General features: G+C 38.9%; 1 protein-coding gene across 12 annotated transcripts in view; it reads right to left on the bottom strand.

Annotated features, from left to right (window-relative positions):
* INPP5A (inositol polyphosphate-5-phosphatase A) overlaps positions 1-19617 on the bottom strand; it is a 209278-nt gene that overhangs the window by 58756 nt on the left and 130905 nt on the right. For all 12 annotated transcript variants that reach the window (XM_031597285.2, XM_090145708.1, XM_031597287.2 and 9 more), the window contains one exon: positions 7722-7806. In XM_031597285.2, coding sequence (XP_031453145.1) covers positions 7722-7806 — 85 coding nt within the window. The remainder of the gene's footprint in view (positions 1-7721; positions 7807-19617) is intronic.

Here is a 19617-nt window from a genome sequence, read left to right as displayed (position 1 = left end):
ACGCTCAGCCCTATTAGAAAGCACAAGATAATTGTATTTAATTTGTGTACATTTTAATTATGGCCCAAGCAGTGCCAAATTTGATCAACGTATCATCTTTTCTGTTCTGCTCTGTAACCATGTTTGTATTAATTTGCATGTGAAACAGGAGGAGCTGCTAAGCCCTGCTGGGAATAGAGTTCCTTTTAGTTTTTAAACACTGCCATCTTTCACATTGTGATGCTGCGCAAGACCTCTGTCTGCTGATAACAGTGTCATCTTTTCCTGTAGCCACAAATTAAAAGCAGGTTTACGACCACATGCTACTAGACCCTCTAGGGCCCCAGAGGAGGCAGCCAGAGAACAATTCATTCACTCATCACTCCCCTTATCCATGATGGAAGTAGAAACAATTGCATCATTTAATTTACTATTGCAATGAGGATATGGCTCATTGGCCCCTCGTTGTTTTGAAGATGGATTTAATTAACCTCCTATGAATCTTGCCAATAAGTGTGGCAGCATCAGTATGGAACTGGAGATGTCAAAAAATCAGCTGAAGAGACGGGTAATCAGTATTTCTCAAGCTAGCTCTGCTGAGAGGACTTACGACGACAACGTTACGGCCCCAGCAGAAAGCTAAGGAACATACTGAGTTAATACACTACTGACCTACCTCTGGGAATCTGAGCTCAGGTTTGACTTAGATTACTGAGAAAAAGAGAGGTAATTGAATAATTCCTAATAGCCACATACATCTTTAATGCAGAAGCCATTTGCGATCGCTGGAAAATAAGTAATTGCAATTAACTACACTGTTAAGTAAATATACAGTCCCTTGGGGAAGCAATCTGCATGCTTTTATAAGTCTGGCTACAATATGAAACTCATCACAATGTCTATGAGAGTAATTTATAATGAACATTTAGCAGGTGCCTCAGATGGGTTGCTGCAATTTACATTCATTAATAAAACTGTCCTTATTAGACCCTGAGTTTTATGCATTTTAATTTAATAAATCTTTATTACATTTTCTTTCTACACAATTTTGTTTCCCCATGTTCTAGAATCAGTTCAGCTTGTAATGAAAGTTAAAATCTTTATGAGACAAAGTAATTTACAATAACCTATCCAAGGAGATAAAAAGAATTCAGCATATTAGGAGGATTTCTAACTGGAATAAAAGCATGTTCTGAATTTTGTAAGCTACTAAGAATAATTTATTTCATGAAATACAAGTTAAACCAATGCCATTTTTCTTTTTGCAAGGGAGGTTCAGAATCACTTCACTAAAGGAAGAAGGGAATCCCATCACAGTTTAAACTGATAGCCACTGTGGAGCAAAGTACACTGATTACAGAATACAAGAAACAATTCCTTTCATAAGAATAATGATTTGTAGCACCCTATTAGAAGCCTTTCCTAGCTTTCTGAAGATTCAATAGGACATAATGAAGTTTGGATAGTCTTGGTTAGTCATATTTCGTCAAGCTTTCATTAATTTGCTGAAGATCTTCATCCCTTCTTATGTCACAGTCCGGATGTGAGTGAAGCTTATGGTTACTGTGAGCCAATGAATTTTATGATTAAAGATCTACGTTTGCGTACTGAGCTTTACATTCCCAACCGTAACTCTTGGAACTGGGGAGCACACGATTATTCTTTTCTGCAAAGTAAAGTACAAGGAACTTCAAGAGACTTTTGAATCAGCAGTTTCAGCCAGAAACAGCTTTTTATTTCCAAGCCACCAAAACAAGACCAGTTTACTAACCCTGATTTACTGTCCTAAAACAGACAAATGGGATTAGAAAGACGAATAGGCCAGAATTTCAGAGAATAAATGTTTTTTGTTGTTGTTATTGTTTGTTTTAAATGGAAATTCTGAAAGATTAATATGGACTGTTCCCACAGCCAGCTAACAGCAAAAATACTTTTGCTATGGGGAGACCCATCTGTCATTTGAAGGGTGATTTAAATGAAGCAACGCTGGTAAGCAGCCTCTCACCATATAATACGGAGCAGAAGGAATTACTGTCTCTACCAACAGCCCTGACCAAGGCTGTGCGCTGTGATGCTCTTGACTGATGTCCCAAAAGGAGACAACTCCTTTCCCTGACGTTCTGCATAAGCCACAAAGTTCCAGCAAAGTGGCCAGGCTAGTAAGAATGGAGCTCCCTCCTTTATAAACATCTGCTCTAACACACAAAGGGAGAAGGGCACCTCTGCATGTTAAAGACAGAAAATGACAGCCTGCATGGGCTGCCAGTGTGTAAGGCAGCCCTACAGATTTACCACTGAGGTCACGACCTTCCCACTTGCACTTCTATAGATCCATGTGAATTAAGAGACAAGGAGAGATGCGTGGACTAATTCTGCTCTCACATTAAGACCAGTAAGTGTTTCTAGAGCTGACAGAAAGTACTAGATGCTCATCAGTTCTTTCAATTCAAAAAATATGTATGTATATGAAAATGCTAAAAGCAGAGATTTGAGTGGCCTGGCAGCCATTGCACAGGGAAGCACTGCTGCCTGCAGTGCTCACAGCAGCTGCTTGGCCTCAGTGATGGAAGAGAATTAACTTACTGACTTACTGAGACATTTCATTCTCTCATACTAACTTAATTTCTTTTTATTTCTCCTATCAAACAAATGGAATCTATTCTCTTCAGTTCTCTGTAATAAAATCCCTGAGTTCTCTGTCCACAAACTTTAAATCCCCTTCTTATCCTTCCTACGCTTTTGAGATTGTGGTATCCTAATTTTATTAATTTGATAGCCAAACAATCTTGATTAATTTCAGAATCTTCAAACAGTTACTGTATTACTCTTTGAAGAGCCAGAACACTAACTTACAATGACTTCTACATTTCTAGACTATTATTCAACTTCAGCCTCCAGCGCACCTTCTGCTGCTACAGATTTCATCAAATCTTTTAATTAAAAAGACAATTTTCCAACAACAGAAAAACTACCTTTGTCACACACAATACTATAATTTGCAATGCGTTTCTGATAATCATGAAGCTTACTGTGACCTACCCGTATTACAGAGAGCACCATTTCCAGAACAATTACAGGGGAACCATCATCTACGTATAGACACATAATGAATTAATGCCTATATGAAATGCTGTGACAATACCTCTATTAGAGACACTGCAGATAGGTCAATATTAGAATTTGTAAATAAACATTTATAGTAATGTTGTACATGTTGTAAACACAACTGATAAGAGAAGTGCTGAACACCTGTAAGCAGCAGGCTCTATCTCATCCAAAATAGAATGCTCTATCTCATCCAAAAAGTCAAGCATTTACAAAAAAATTAAATAGGGGTATATTTGAATTTAAACATCAGCACAATACTAAAACGTGATCAATTTTGCAAGTGTAGGATTATAAAAATTTATTAAAAAAATCAGAAAAAGAATCAGAAAAAAAAATTAAGTTCTTAAAGCACACCTTAAAATGATCAAAACCCAAGGAAATTCAAACCTTTCTTTTGTATGTATAGCATTGCTGAAGGAATTTCCTACTTATTGGTCTTACTGTTGGAAAAAATTTAAGCATGAAGAATGATGAACTGAAGATGTCTGACACTATCAGAACGCAATGCCAGCATGTCATATGACAGCACTGCAAAAGTGAATGGATCTGCAAAGGCTCTTCAAAAAAGTGGTGCTTCCCAAGGGGCCATAAGATTTTCTGGATGTTTTACAGTAATGAGCCAGTAGCGTTTATCAACTTTGTCTTCCCTGAGGTGGAGGGATGGGTCTCTCAGCTCAGCCAGGCAGAAACATGAGGATGTGTGAGCATCAGGCTGCCGGGTGACACCAGCAGAGCACCCAGGAACAGGTTCAGCACTTCTGCAATGAAGAAGCACTCACGGTGCCTCGGCATGACCGTTTGGTTGCTACAGACCAGCTTGATGCAATATGGAATGGATATCCTACCAGGACCTAACAAGTCCTCATAGCTGAAGACACAGACAGATCAGAGCACTCCCTGTTTTTAGCTCCTGTCTGCACCAACCCGCTAACAACTGGTAGGAGATCCTCCAAGTAACTGAAAACACATGATGGCAGAAGCCAGGAAAGTCTGACCGTGTGCAGGCCTATAGCTCCTCACACACATCCTGGGCAGAGGCTGGGTGAGCTCCATCAGGGCCACAGCCCACATCCCTCTGGTCCCTGCACTCTGCTGCACTCCGGAGCAGAGAGACGGGCAGCGAGAGGGAACCCACTCCTGCATGTCTGAACTGCAACAAAGCAGAGAGCAACACGAGGAAACCAGCAGATTGAGCCACTGATTAGGTGTATTGGGTAATGCAGTAATGAGGTGATCTTTATTCTTCATAATGCACTGAGCAAGAGCAGTGATTTGACAAGGATTTAGCTATGAGAAAAACTACTAAGGCTTTTCACGTTACTACAGCTACTGTAACTAAAATTTTGTAGCATTTATGCTCTCATATGTTTATTGTCATGGAAGCAGCAGCTACAGGCTTTAGCCTGCCTGAGGAGTAGATGGCACCAAGTGTGCCCTAGGAGACTCTAGTAGCGTGGAACGGAAAACTCCTATTTAGTAGAGCAGAATAGAATAGCTTCAATAGGAAGGGAACTCCCCCCCAGCATCAAAGTCCAACTGTGGAGACTACTCTGGGGCTTACCCAATGTTAAAAGGTATCATTAAGGACACTGTCCAAATGCCTCCTGAACAATGACAGGAATGGGGCCTGAACCATCTTGCTAGAAAGCTTATTCCAGTGCCTGACCACCCTTCAAAGTAATTTTTCCCAATGTCCAGTGTGCAACCTTGAGCCATTCCCAAGTGTCTCATCACCAGATATGAGGGAGAACAGATGAATACCTCCCTTTCTGCTGCCCCTGTTCAGGAAGTTGACTTCCTTTTTACAAACACATGCTGGGTGGGCCTGATGCTTGTGCTATGCTCTATGTGTCTTTCACACACTTTTCACAGGAAAAACTTCATAATTTTCCAGGTACTGAAGTTAAACTTACAGCTCAGTTAAACTTACATGCCAAATTTCCAAGACCTCTGGTAAACTGTTGAGAAAGGTTCAACTATATCATCTGTCAAATTCTTCAGTATGGGATGAATCCCATCAGATTCAATGGATTCAGCTGATTCCTCATAATTCTGATGTCATCAAATGGAAGGACACCTTCTACCAGTTTCCCACGTTGTGGCCAAAAGCCAACACGGCACATCACTCACCAAGACCTGGTGGAGAAACTCCAGCACCACCAATGCCTGGCAGACACTCACAGCACACAAGTCCTGAGACCTCTGGATAAAAAAATCTTTTGTGATTCTGGGTCCTTTCACACTGCCTTTATTTTTAATCCTACACTGTCCCTAGAAAACGTGATTAAAATGGAACCCTATCACTGACTTGCTTCAGAATGAAATGCCTTAATAGGCTGAGCTGGAGGTGTTTCTCTGAACACCATTACACCAAGCTACAAATTATGCTTAAGCTGTAATACAAATCAACTGTAAAACAATTGTATTTGCCATGCCCTTTATGCTACTGATGTCCTACTTCCCTCTTGCCAGTTTATCCCTCTGGACAACATACTTGCTAATGCATACATGCATCTCAGAATTGCCAAAAGCCTTTACCTGCCTTATCGATCTTTCTTGGATTACCCCAACAACATTAAAGCAGACTTTCCTGGCAAGGAAATCAATATAACTTTAGATTAAGGTTCCTATTAAAAAAATTATGAAATTATATATGAATAATTTATCGTCTATTAATTGTGAATTAATAAGTGTAACACTTTTAGCATCTGATCTGGCACACTACGCCAGGACTCTATAGCCACTCCCTTGCAGTGGCTTAAGGAAGAAATCCTTTAAAAAGATATTTCATTCTTAGTGTTTTGTGTAAGTCTACAATTCCATAACACATTTATTGCTTGCAGCATCTTACAGTGTCCAGGGGTTCAGCACACTGTGATCTGGGTCAAGTTCTGTTTAATTTCATGTATGCTATTTATCAAATAAAGCAGTAGAAAATGTGTTATTCTAAGAGTTTATAAACACACACATGCACGAACTTTATCTAGGAAGGATGGGTAAGTTTGATTCACTTTCAAATTACATCTTTTATATAAGCTTGTATGCTTGTCTATTTCAATTGACATTGGCACAGTGTTCATCAGATGAAAAGTGCTGTGTCAGGGTTCTAAACCTGTACTCTTAGCACCAGTTGTACAATTTACTCAATATGCAACACTGGTAGTTACTGGTGCTATTTGTTGGGAGCAGATTACTTTGGAACTCACAAGTACAAATGTAGCAGTCTTAACCTATCAGTAATAAAGAAAGTATTCTCTGCAGCTTCAATCCTGCAAACCGCAAGGCAGTAAGTTAGGAAAACCTTGTAGTGCTCTTTGTCAATACAGGGTGTTCAAGAATTCTGCTGGACCATGATCAATGGAGGTGTTCTCTGAGACAGACACATTCTCAGTAACATTACTGCACTATTACTGAATCAAGAGACATTTCAAAAACCAGCTGCCTATAAACATGGATGATAACTATAGTAACAGCAGTGTGAGAGAACAGGATTTAGTTCTTACTGCATGCTCACCATCTGAAGCTGAACAGTCTGAATCACTGACTGGAAATCCAGTTCAATTATACTTTACGTTTGTTGGTTAAATGACTACAATGTATAAAGGATTCTGAGAAGGAAGTTATTAGCGACATACACTGTGCTATAATGTCAAGCTCATATTTTTCAACAGATGAAGGGCTAATCATCCATCACATATAGAAGTGCACTGCACCTGTACAAGAAGTATCCAGCCTTTGACACACAGGCTACTTACTTACCTACTGCTGCTTGATTTACAAAATAAAAGCTTCTGGTTTAGAAGATACATGCCTAAATCCAAGGACGCAAAAAAGACACTACAGCATCTCCGAAAATTAAAAGTGGGAAAACCATGAGATTAAATGGTGTTCAACCTGGATATTATTTCTGACCCCATGCTAGCTGGAGCAGTGCTCTGGCAGTGAAGTCAAAGTAATCTCAACTCATGATGAGAAAGGCTTACTCTATTTTCTTTGGCTTTATACAATTTTTCCAGTCGCCCTTCCAACTCAGGTGTTACTGTCACGAAGGTTAACACAAATGTCTTCTTGTGTTTTTCAAGTAGAATGCTATCACAGAAATTTAGGAAATTTCTCTTATTTTTCCCTGCCAATTATAGTAAAAAACTATGAAATTCACTGTGAGATGCAGCAAGTGATAGAAGTCACAAACATACTACAGAAATGCAGTATCTGTTGCTGAAGCTCAAACATACCTCCCAAAGGAAGGTACTCTTCTGTGTCAAGATCTGAAGTCTCAGCTTAGGTTGGTACTCATGTTTTCCCCTTCCTTTACACAGAATCACGAACAGATAGTATTACTCCCCAGCCCATTCACGTTTATAGCTCCCTCTGCATGTAATAATCACTTTACACACCACTACTTAGAAAAAACACTGCCTGTCAATTGTGTTTTTCTTAATTTCTCCAGCAGATTCTCAGCACAGTAATTTTTATTTACCTGTCAGATGATCTGGCTGAAAATATTCTTAGCCAACATCAATTTCAACTTTAAGATTAGCTCATTAAGTCACTCTTAGTTTCTCCACAGGAAAAAAATGTCTGAGAAATAAAAACTGGTTGGGTCTGCAACAGATGTAAGATCAAAGTCCTACCTCTACTACTGCTTTGGCATCCAGTCTAAAGTTGAAATCTCCAAAGACGAAATAAGAAACTTTCTCAAACCGCTGATCTATAATTCTGGAAAAAAACAAAACTGTCATTAAGTTGTACATATGTGAACATGCACAAATACACACATCTTCTATGCACTATCGCAGAAATTATTATTGGGATTATCAGAACTATCAGTTTATACTGGAACAATCTTCCCAATATGTTAACCATGTTTTTGGACTGGTTATCCTTGCTCAGGCAAATTCTGTCTTCAACCCCAGTAAAATAATGCATTTGATTTCCCCTGCCCAGCTAAAAGAGCAATCTGGAGGAAAGCAAGTTTGCAGTAGTTAGTACAAACAACACAAAACCAGCACTTGGGCATCAGAGGGCATCCAAAGTTAAGAATATGTGCGTTGGGTGTGGAAACTAAGATTTAGGAACCCCAAATTAGTGGCAAGTTCAGAATACACCTACACTCTATTCTGTGTTGTGTTTACACATCTGTAAAACTGTGATCACAATGTTTACCAGTACTGGTTAGTATCTGTGGACTGTATGAAAAGTGACATATTAGTGCTAACCATTATTTATCACAGCTGATATGGACTGAATGACAAGGTTTTCATGGCTCAGTCAGAGCTCTCTGAAATACAGCTCTTCTTTATGCCGAAAGCAGATTTTTACTGCGATTATAGCTAACACCTAGAAGGTGATCTTTCCAGATGCAGAAGAGAGATTAACTCTTTTCTGAAACCTTTGCTCAGTACACAGTAAGGAGGTAAGGCATTACTGTTCATCTTGTGTTATTAGAAGTCATCACTGTGTTGTTCATCTATTACTAACGACAATTGCTGGGTACTCCTAACACTGTGCAATTTTATGTGGTTCCAGAGATACTGAAATCCTGAAATCCATGGACTCACAGTTAATTTCAAAATGGGAATTAATGTAATTAATGGTCTGTCAACTGAGGAATGTATAAAATAAATGAAATGTAAATGTTACAGCTACAAATAAAATACACAGTCAAAACCCACAAAAAACCTGAATGCTATGCTTGATGCACAATATATAAGATAAAGAGAATAAATGTATGCAACAGATTGTGTATATCCTAGATATATATAAATAGGTAAGTACTATGGTGACAGAAGTCTCAGCTGAGCAAGAGGAAGGAGCCCATACAGAAAGGTGAATGAGGGTAAAGTAATGCAGAGTAAAGACGCCTTCTGGAACAACTTGGCCCGGCAAGGAGACCTTTGTTTTTAAAGGCTTAAAATGTTTTAATGCATCACTTTCATTCAGATATTTTACAGCTATAAAGAAAGATACAACATTAGGTTTACAATGAGATACTACTTTTTGTCTTATAAAAAATATCACATTTTTAGTCCACAATAATCTCTAATGTAAGGAATAATCTTGCTGAAAAATTGATGTGCATTGGAACTAAGGTAGTGGTCATCTGAAGCAAAAGCTCTTGCATAGACTTCTCTGGTATAAAATCTCCGAATCCTCCATTCAGCTGACAAATTATTGCAGGTACTGCTAGTAAATACTGCCTACTGTCAGCCCCCACCCAGCACCAAGAAAAACCTGTCACTCTTGACTTGTACATGATATTATTTTGATTAGTGCCCTTAAAATTTAAACTGCTTACATTACCACAGTTTTCTAACACTATCATTGCTAGATTGGATATACAACTTACACGTAAGAAAAACTGACTTGCTTTGCCAGCATTCCTGGTCCAGTACTTAGTTTTGGCTTTGCCCATTGCCATGTATTGCTGACCAAAAAAAAAAAAAAAAAGACACTGCAGGAACGACCCAAGGTCTGGAGAAGTCCTCTTAAAACAAAGTGATATTGTAAGGATGATGTCTGTGATTCTATTATGCAGAAGATGCACTTTCCAAATAAACAATCTGTTCCAAAAATAGCCAGTTAAAATACCTCCTAACCAAATTAACTTGAAAAGACTCAGAAGACTCAGTTACTGATGAACACAACAGCTGATTAGTCTGTTTCTGATCAATTAATTAGAACTCTGTCATAGTCTTGCACATTACTTGATTTAAACATTGTTTGCATATAAATCAGTACCAGCTTTAAAGTGGATAATTTTAACCAGTTGATTCCCTTGTAGTTTCTCTTGTCAGGTATTTTAGAAAAAGTGGCTCACGACAGATTAAAGTAAAATAGTCCAAGTGCTACTTCTCAAGAATGACGCTTTGAGTGGCTTCTGACATATTTCCTTCTCACAAGTCACGAAACTTAGGCTTTCAACAAAATTAACATCAGTGGCTCAAGGCATATACATGTATCTGTACTTATTAAATGATCTGGGATACCTCACCAAAAAAAAATTTCTTTTATGCCTTTAATGACTCAGCTAAATAGATACGTTTGTAACATGCTATCCTAGCACTGGGACTTACTATTAGTTTAAGAGTTCCCAAATTTAGACTTATTTCATTGTTGTGGTACTCTGATAGTTCACCCCGAAATATTTCTGGTGCCTGTAATTCCACTGAATCGATGGCACAAGAACTAATCTTCTCATTTATGCTTTTAGAATCAGACTCAAAGTTAGCAGTGGAGACAGCAAGAAAGAAAAGTTCAGCAAAATTTCCTTCCTCTGCAACACTGCAGGAATAATATCCGGCATGAGGGAGACTTGGATAGAAACTGTACACTGTACTGTGAAACACTGAGAGCCTCACCAGACCAAGTCTGCACAACAAAGGTGTTGGGCTGGGACAACAACAACAAAATGCTCCATTCCTCACGTCTGCATTCTAACCCACAGATACATAATTGGTTAAGTGTGCAAGTAAATGAGAGCTCAAAAGACCATTTTTACTCTTTTAACAAGAAGTAGTGTTTGCAAATGAAGAAGGAAGGCTTCAAAATCCATGCTACTTTACTGTGCTGTTGGTTGCTGTAACAATATCCTTGCTTTAACCATGAATCAAATAATACTGTTTAAAGTGAGTCCACGAATCAGTTTGCGGAGCAATAAATCTGAACTGTATAAAAAGCCAACCAATCTCACCAGCATTCATTTAATGTTTTTAATGGCAGGACCAATGCTACCTCTTTTAACCTGTACTTGCTATCAGATTTTCCTGGAGGGCTTCACCAGACTTTAAAGATCTACACATCTCTGTACAACTCTTCTAAAACTTCTGTCACAAAACAGCTAGCTCTTGGGTAAAAATGCCATGATTTGCGAGAAAGCACAAGCACTTCACTTCCAGAAGTCTGTACCAAAAAGCAAAGGAAACCGTCAGTGCCCCGAGCGAATTGTGCTGCTGGTTGTGACCATACAGGGCCATTAAGAGATTACAGGCTGTAGCTTTTTACAGATGACACAACAGTAGAAGGACATATCATCCAAAGAACAGTAACTTTCAAGTAAGGTCTACCATTGAAGTCACATACTTACATGCTTTAATGTGTCAGATCCATGGTTCACAATATCTTTAAGTGCTAAATCGAGGGTAAGGGTGCAAACTGACATTAAATTACTATTGTGATTTGTTTGCTGCAAAATAAATATACTTAATTCTTATTTTGGTCTAATAATGAATGGTTGTCTCACACTATCAGCAACTGTATTACAAAGGCACAAAAGAAGTTACTTGGTCTACACTGGAAATGCACCTGTTCTCTTGTCAAATGGACTTCCAGGAAACTATCTGCTACAATTCAGCAATTTTAAGCACGGCAGCCCTCTAATGCATTTTCCCAAAGGCCTCTGACAAAACCTCTCTGTTATTCTGGATGCATCAGGAGAATTACAAGGAAATACTGAAATCCTTTAAGTATGAAGCTGAACAGGCTTCAAACTGGCCTGCCTGCAATGACCGAATTACCCAGCTCAGATCATGGACCCATGTGATTGGCAAACTTAAGGAGAAATTTAAAAAACATCACAGTAAAAGCAAGTGCTGAACATTTGCTCCTGGAATCCAGGATAGTCAAATAACTTCTATGAAATGGTGGACCTCTAAGTCTGAGTGGTAGTATCTTCTACAAGGATTGTGAAGGTTAAGTTTTTTCAAAGCCTTTTAGGAGATCCAGATGCCAATTTCCTGTCAAGACTCAAGTGACTAAAAGACAGAGGTTCTTCTTCTCCCCGATACTCCTGGAGGTCTGATCTAGTTATTCATTTTAGTCTCAGTTATTGAGAATCAAAGGGAATAGGTTAGTGTGATCTTAAAACGAACAATTCCATGTTACTGGAATCACTGAAATCCTTTTGTCGTTTCCTTTTCCCACTTCAAAGTACTCAGCCTTTACAACTGTGGACATTTCACAAAACGTACTCTTTAAAATATGGTATGTATGCTTCAAAGCACTGAAATTCATCAAGAAAATAAAAGGGCTAGCAGAAATAGCACCGACTTTCACTTGTTCTTATCCCCCACTCATACTGCCACTAGAAAGAAGACAAGGGAGCATCTAAATATCAGCAGTTTGGTCATGGAAGAGAGCAGCTAAACATGATTCAGTGTGACAAGAGGCACTGTGATTTGGCTAAACCATTTCTCAGGGCACTTTGTAAGGAGGATCAGCAGCATTATTCCTTTAATAGCCATGTCTAATGCAATAGCCAGCTGGGTTTTGTCCCAGATCAAGGTATCAGCATCAGGTCAGAAGGTAACATTCTGTTTACACGATTATTTCCTAAAGCACTTATCTTCCCCTCGGTGTGAAAGTTGACTTTTCTGTTTGTAAGGGGGGCCTAAAGAATTGAGGGAATGGGAAAAATTAGCTACACTGAGCTGGAGCTGAATGGCATTAAGTGGGAGGTCTGAGAAAGGCTGCGGCAGCACTCAGCAGGACACCTTATTAGCCGCGTCATCGCAGTTCATTCAGGCAAGCCATACCAGTGTCACCAACGTTCCCACACAAAGACAAAGTTCTTCACACAGTCTATAAACATGCTTTCCTGGCCAATTCATCCTGACTTGACACTGCTGAAAAGAGGGACTTGAGGGTTTTTGTTGTTTTTTTTTTTAGCACCACAATAACATAACAAAACAAAAACTGGCAGCTCTGCCACGCAGGATGAAGGGCAGAGAAGGAGGGACACGTCACAGCGCTTGGAAGAAACAACCCAAGTGCCAAACCATATTTCATTCAGTGAGCACATTTTCGTAACAAAGAAATGTTTTTAAGCAAGTATGAGAATATCCATTTTTCTCATACAACTTCTGGGGTAAGAAATTACATTTCCACAATCTCTCGATTTTGTTACATTATTCACACCGAAGAATTAAAGATGAAAACTGCTTTTACAATAAAATATGGCTTCCGACATACAGTGTCCTTTCATAAGTAAAAGAAAATCATGAACAGCCACAAAGAGAACAGATGACAGCCTAGTCGGGGTGCAGCAATCATTTCTCAAGATAAACCACTCATCTTGTTACTGTAAAACTAAGCACAGCTCTGGACCAGAAGTTGTTTTGCTCCAAGCTCAGTAAAATCAACACCGACTGATGTCTTTGCCTAATAGGGTGAGGCCTTCAGGCTCCGGGACTGCTGGGCAGCCTGGCACAAGCTGGCACAGCCAGGCGCCCAGAGGCAGCGGGGAGTGGGGGGTGCAGAGGGGCCCGCGTGGGCACACGACAGCCTGCATTTGCTTGGTGAGCTTCTTACTCCACAGAGGAATATCTCAAAAGGAGTAAAATAAAAGCAGAGAGTGACCTGGCCATCCCACTGGTGGGAGCTAAGGGCTGGTATGAAAACAGCAGAACGACGGATAGAAAGGACATGCGCACTTTTGTTTCCATAGATCTACAATGCTAGAGGTAATAACAACTTCTACAGTGAATTTTGTTGGAAAGGCCAGGAGTGGTGACAGTGAAATCCGTCTTCTACAACCACAGCTGTGTTCGGACACTGAAGATCTAGACACTGAAATGTTAGGCTTTGGCTTATGCAGAAGCAGACACGGGTTGCAGCATGGCCTGTAAGATTTACGTCATTCCTATCCTCATTACTCTTTCCATTACAAATTTTCGTTAAAAAGATCATCTTGCACACCTACACCAAGAAGTGGCCTGTGTGGATCCTCTGCAAGCAATGGAAACCTCTCCACCAGAGGCTTTATAGAGGGCTTTCAAAGACAGGACCGCGTCTCCTCTGCACATTCCCTTCCGCAGTGCGGGCAGTGGCTGGCGTGCAGCACTCCGCGCCCCAGGCATATGTTGGGAATCAAAGTCCGGAAAACACCATCGGTTCCTTAACAGAAGTTACGTGGTGACTGCCTAAGTGGCATACCTTGAGTGTAGTAGCACTGTCATTAGAAAGATAAACTTTATAATATTCTTGCACCCTGTTCTTTCTGATATAATAGCTCAAACCTATTAATAACACCAAACATCTCAAAAGGTCAAGCAGCATACAGCAAGATGAAAGGGAATTGTCAAAAAGCTTAGGCAATCATCTTAGCACTCAAGGCATTTGCCAGGGTTGTTTAACTAATATGTGATGTTCATTTTTAATTTCAATATAGTGCCATTTGGGCAAAAATGTTGTATTTTTTAATTAATTACAATGTCAGCAGCTATTAAGATTAAAAGAAAGACCACATCAATAATAAATAGTTAATCCAAAGAAAGGATTACAAGAAGAGCAATAAAAATCAATTTTTAGAGCTGGAAAATTGTGACTTTTTCCTTACTTGACTGGTATTTTCATTATATTGATAAAACCATGATCTTACCCGACACTGACATTCGCCTAATGAAATAGCAGCCATGTATAATGATGTAAGTACTTATCAATTTCACTACAGGAGAATACAATATTATGGTGCTGCCCCTACATCACAAAGAAATATTCCTGTTCTTCAACTGATGTAAAAGAAAGCAAAAAGAAGAAAACAGAAACTGCATTTCTTTTTGAATCTTCTTTTACTTCACCACAGAAGACTTAGATTCTTTCAGATAATCTTTGAATCTCCTCAATGATTGTAACTCTTGTTCATCAGCAGACAGCAGATAACTGCCATAATTTGCATGAAGACGGACACACAGCAATTATTCTTTACTGCTCTACAAGGCTTGATGTGGTGGAGTAAAACAAAAACCCTGTGTTCACTTGGCGTCAAAAGTGCTAACAGCAAGTCTCAAAATAACAGGGATTCGTGGCAATGGTACACTGATCCTGTGATTCACTGAAGCTGGGAAAAGTATTTTTTGTGACAATCCTAGAAAAATTCAGATCAGAGAAGCTGCACGTCCTATGCAGCTCACCAGCGGGAACAGTCCCAGAATGAGCATGGAATCTTGCCACATTTGTATCTCGCCAGAAATCTCACCTGACTTGCAGCAGGACCTTTCCCAGCCTATTCTCGTGGGGATGCTTCCATGGGGGGCAGTGGTAGGAGGCAGGATGTTAGCCACGCCATGCCACCGCCTGCTGCTAGCGACAGAAACCAGCACGCTTCAACTGCTCGCCTGGGGAGCCAACTAGACTCAGATGGGCTCTGAATCAGTAATAAATAGAACTCAGTTCTAGAGAAGGGTAACACAAATTATGAGAAGCACAGAAAGACTTCACTTGCGAAGGACTCAAAAATGCTCAAATTAAAGAGAAGCTAACCAGTAAGAAATCTGACATATTTCTTAGCCTGGGTGTTTAACTCCTTGAAAATCATACTGCAGGGGAAACAAAGGGTGACATGACAAAAATATCAGAACTGCTAAAGCAAAGGAAAAATTATCTTTCAAATGACCGAAAAGAAATCAGTGCTGCTATCATTTGATCAAAGAAATTCTGGTGGATAGCAGGATCAATTCTTTTCATAGAATCATAGAATGGATTCTTTTATTGCAGTGAGAAACTGAACCATCTTAGATGCAACTTAAACCACACTCTGATGGAAACATAAAGAAGTTTTAATTAAACGTGAAACAGTTACAGCTACTGTGAATGCATGAAGAACTTCTGCAACGCCCATCTACAGATACTTCAGCTCCTGTGCAGGCACATGGACAAGTAGCTAAAAATGCTGTAACTTGCAAATGGTTATTTACTCGTTAGGCAGAATCTGTCTCTTTAGAGAATACAAAACAAGAGGACAACAACCATGCTCTTAGAGTGATCCAGCCTTCCTATGGGAGTAAAAATGATGAAAGACGGTTATTCACTTAGCGTCCGTAGAATGAAATGGAAGCAGAATGGAGCTCTTTCAACCATTTCTCCGTTTTATAACTATCGGCTCATTGCATCATTTTGCAGTGAGCATTCAGTGGCTTGTAAATAAAATCACAATAGCAATTTATTTTCATTTCTCTGCAAATGAATAAAAATTGGATCAACAGCCCATATAGATTCTTTCTAATTGAATCACAGCTATCCTGTAAGATTATATGGCTATACAATAGGATATTTCAAAAGGCACAAACCACAATGAATGTTGATGTGTGTCACCTTTAGCTAGAGACTAATGACTGCTCTTTATGTAGCCCCCAAATCTCTAAGGAAAAAAGTGTAGTATAAGGAGAAATATAACCCAATAAGCATGTGGCACACCCTGTACATTCTTATATAAAGGCATTTTCAGAGAAAAATCTAACCAGAAAGAAGTTATTTTCAGCCACTGCCTCAGATTTCTTTCAGAGGTTCTTTCTCTTTTCTTCAATTGTCTCTTAAATTACACAAACTATCTTGGGGGTAGTACCTTGTCATACCACATCTAGCCTGTCCTTACATCAGTTGCATTCTATCAGAGAGGCATGATAACCAGCTGAGAAGCTATTAATGAAAAACAGGTAAACGGGAACAAAATCCTTATAAAAGATGAGATGAAGGCTTACATTCCCACCAGAGGTGGCCCCAGCTCACAGGCATTTTTGGCAGTTGTGCAATCTGACAGTAAGGCAGTGAATTTGTATTTGTGAAAACTACTGCTGAAAAGCCCTCCAAGAAACCTCATAGCTTCTTATTTTCAACACCTCTTCTGAAAGCTACAACTTTGTTCACATTAGAAAGGCAAGGTGAAGTGTGACTTCTCATATCATCTTTTTTTTTTAATATACCTTCCTGAGTACTGAAATTTCTTGAGCATTCTGGACCTTGGATTGCTGATTCTCCAATAATATACTTCCTTGCAAACTGGTTTTGTACAGATTTATTTTTGACGTAAACATACCTTTAACTTACAACTTGAGTAAGAAACACTGCAAAGGCTTGCCATAGTAGAATCACAGAACGGTTTGGGTTGGAAGGGACTTCAAGATCATCCAGTCCCAACCCGTGCCAGAGGCAGGGACACCTCCCACTAGACCAGGCTGCTCAGAGCTCCATCCACCCAGTTATTAATAGGGAAAAAAAGGAAAAAAATAAGAAGGAAAAAAAATGCTCTGAACACAAAACAAAATTATTTTTCTGTTAAAAATATAATCTAAATCAAATTCAAAGGGTGTTTGTATAAACAGGAAGAACATTAGTTAAATTTCTGACATTGTGTCAAAAGCTCAAGCCAATAGAAAAATAAGCAAGAAAAAGCATCTCTGACTGTATTTGACAGGTCGAAAGTAACAACGTAATTTTGCTGGATTTACTCCTTAAAGAGCATATTATACAAACACGCTAATTTTGAGGGTACTTAACCTTAGTTTAAGGGGGGGAATGACTGAATATTAATGAGATGAGCCACAGGGCGCTTAATGAAAAGCTGTCTTTCTGAATGTGATCTAGGGTTTAAAACCTTTGTTGGATGGCATTTGGATAGAAGGCTTATTTGCCCTCAGAGTGCATTCTTTCTGAATACATAAGATATTCTCTAAATGTTTGAAGATACATGATTACAGAGACTTTTCACTTGACATTAAAAACAATGTTGGGAAAAAAAAGTCAGGAAGAAAAAAAGAAGCAGGCTACTCCTATGCTCCTAGAATCTTCTCAAACGACCCAGATCTTTAGAGTGAAGTTTTCTTTTGCCTAGAAACGAAGTGGCTTTTCTTTTGCTCATTCAGCTGCTAGTTCTGGGAAAAGCCCAAAGAGAAACATTTAGATTGGAGGGGTCTTTGAGAAGATGTGACAGTTGACTGATGAGCATCCATAAAATGACAAAGAATAGTTGTGTGGAGCCGGTGCATCACATTGCCTCTCCCTGGGAAACTAATTGCTCTGAATTGTTAATAGTAACATTATTTTTCTGGCAATCATTTCTTTTGAATACCCAAAATGAGCATGAAACAGCTCCTTTGACCGGACATAAAAGTTAAATGTCCCAATGTTGATCAAATTAACTTCAGCTATGTGACAATGGACTATATTTGTGAGAAAATAATGAAGGGCACAAAGGGGAGCTTTATGCCAAGATTTCACAGTTGTAATGTAAAAATGTTTCTGTTGAACTAGGCCAGGGAACATTTCAATAGGAAAACAGAAGAGCACTGTCACTTTCTTTAAAAAAAAAAATCGTTTTATGAATCTGAATGCTCTAGATAACTTCAGGAAGTTTATATGGCTGGCACACCAAGAAATATCATATCAGGCTGGCATCTCAGCATCCCTATTTTTAACAAAATTTTCCAATACTTTTAAAGACCCTTCTCCTACGGTCTCTATTTAATCCCTAACCAGGCTACTCAGTTCAGCAGACACTTTTCCCTAGAAAAGGACTACACGACTAATACAGAAACATAAACATTAATTAATTAAAGCAGAGATACGAAAGACTGAAATTAAATGTAAAATACATTTCCTTTTTTAACCTCATATATCGTTTAAGCTGTCTTCCAAAATTAAGCTAACTTAAGCTAACTTCCAAAAATAAAGAGACACAAGCAGTATGCAAGCAGGGCTAATTGTACATGTGAATTATCCAAAATGGGTCTGGAATAATTGTTACGGGTTATGTGCTGTTTTTTTTTTTTAATAAAACAAGTGTTCTTATTTTGATTTATAAAGCACGCTCAGTTCTGACTGCATGTGCATCTATCTGGAACAACGTAACTGACTCCAGAGAACTTAGCTCGGGTTTACATTAGTGCTGACAAAACCCATTACAGAGACTAATACTATACATACAGCTTACATATGTATTTGTAAATAGTATTTCACACATTTTCTTCACGGTTTGGCTCAGCATATCCCAGCTAGTTGTCCCCAGAAGCGTTCTCTTAGCTATATCATTTATTTTCTAATTTTATGAAAGCAAAAAATTCATAACACCACCATCAGATTTAACCATTTTACTCTCGAAATACACTACTAAGTTATTAATAGATTCACCCAGAGGGAGCCTTCAATGACAACTTTAAACCACTTGCTCGGTGCTTTTTTTCTTTTTAATTTCTTTTTAATTTCCCTTTTTCTCTAACCCCTCTCCTCAGTAATTTAGAGATATGGAGAAGCTTCGTGCTGATGCGTTAAAAGCTTGTCTTACAGATGTGTTAATAATTAATAATTTTAAGAAACCAACTTATCTGATGATTTTAGCTGTTAGTCATTCACACGAGCTGTATTTGCAAACTCTCTTGTTTTGTGTGTATCAAACTGTGATAGCTTTTACCTTACATGAAAAGGCTGTACTTAATTCATGTTTATGAAGATGCCGAGTGAACAGAGCTGTGCTTTCACTTACTCCCGCAGTGACCTAAATCAACTGTGAGAAGGTGTTTCTGCTTCATTCAGTGAAGGTTTAGCTCATTAAACTGTTTTCCTTCTCAGTATTGTTCTCTGGGTTTGAACTGCATCGCTGTTAAATGCTCTTTAGCAGTTTAAAGGCTTTGAAGGAAAAGACTTACCAGTCTCTGTTTTTAACAGCACTAAATCTGCATTATTAGTTCATGCAGATAAGGGGATTTAAAAGCTCAGCTTGAAACCTCTCCCTTCAGTATTTATCTGACACTGCATAGCTCC

Source organism: Phasianus colchicus, chromosome 8, assembly GCF_987193195.1.
Source record: "Phasianus colchicus chromosome 8, bPhaCol1.hap1.1, whole genome shotgun sequence".
NCBI classification, from domain to species: Eukaryota; Metazoa; Chordata; class Aves; order Galliformes; family Phasianidae; genus Phasianus; species Phasianus colchicus.
This window is presented reverse-complemented; position numbering and strand designations above follow the sequence as displayed.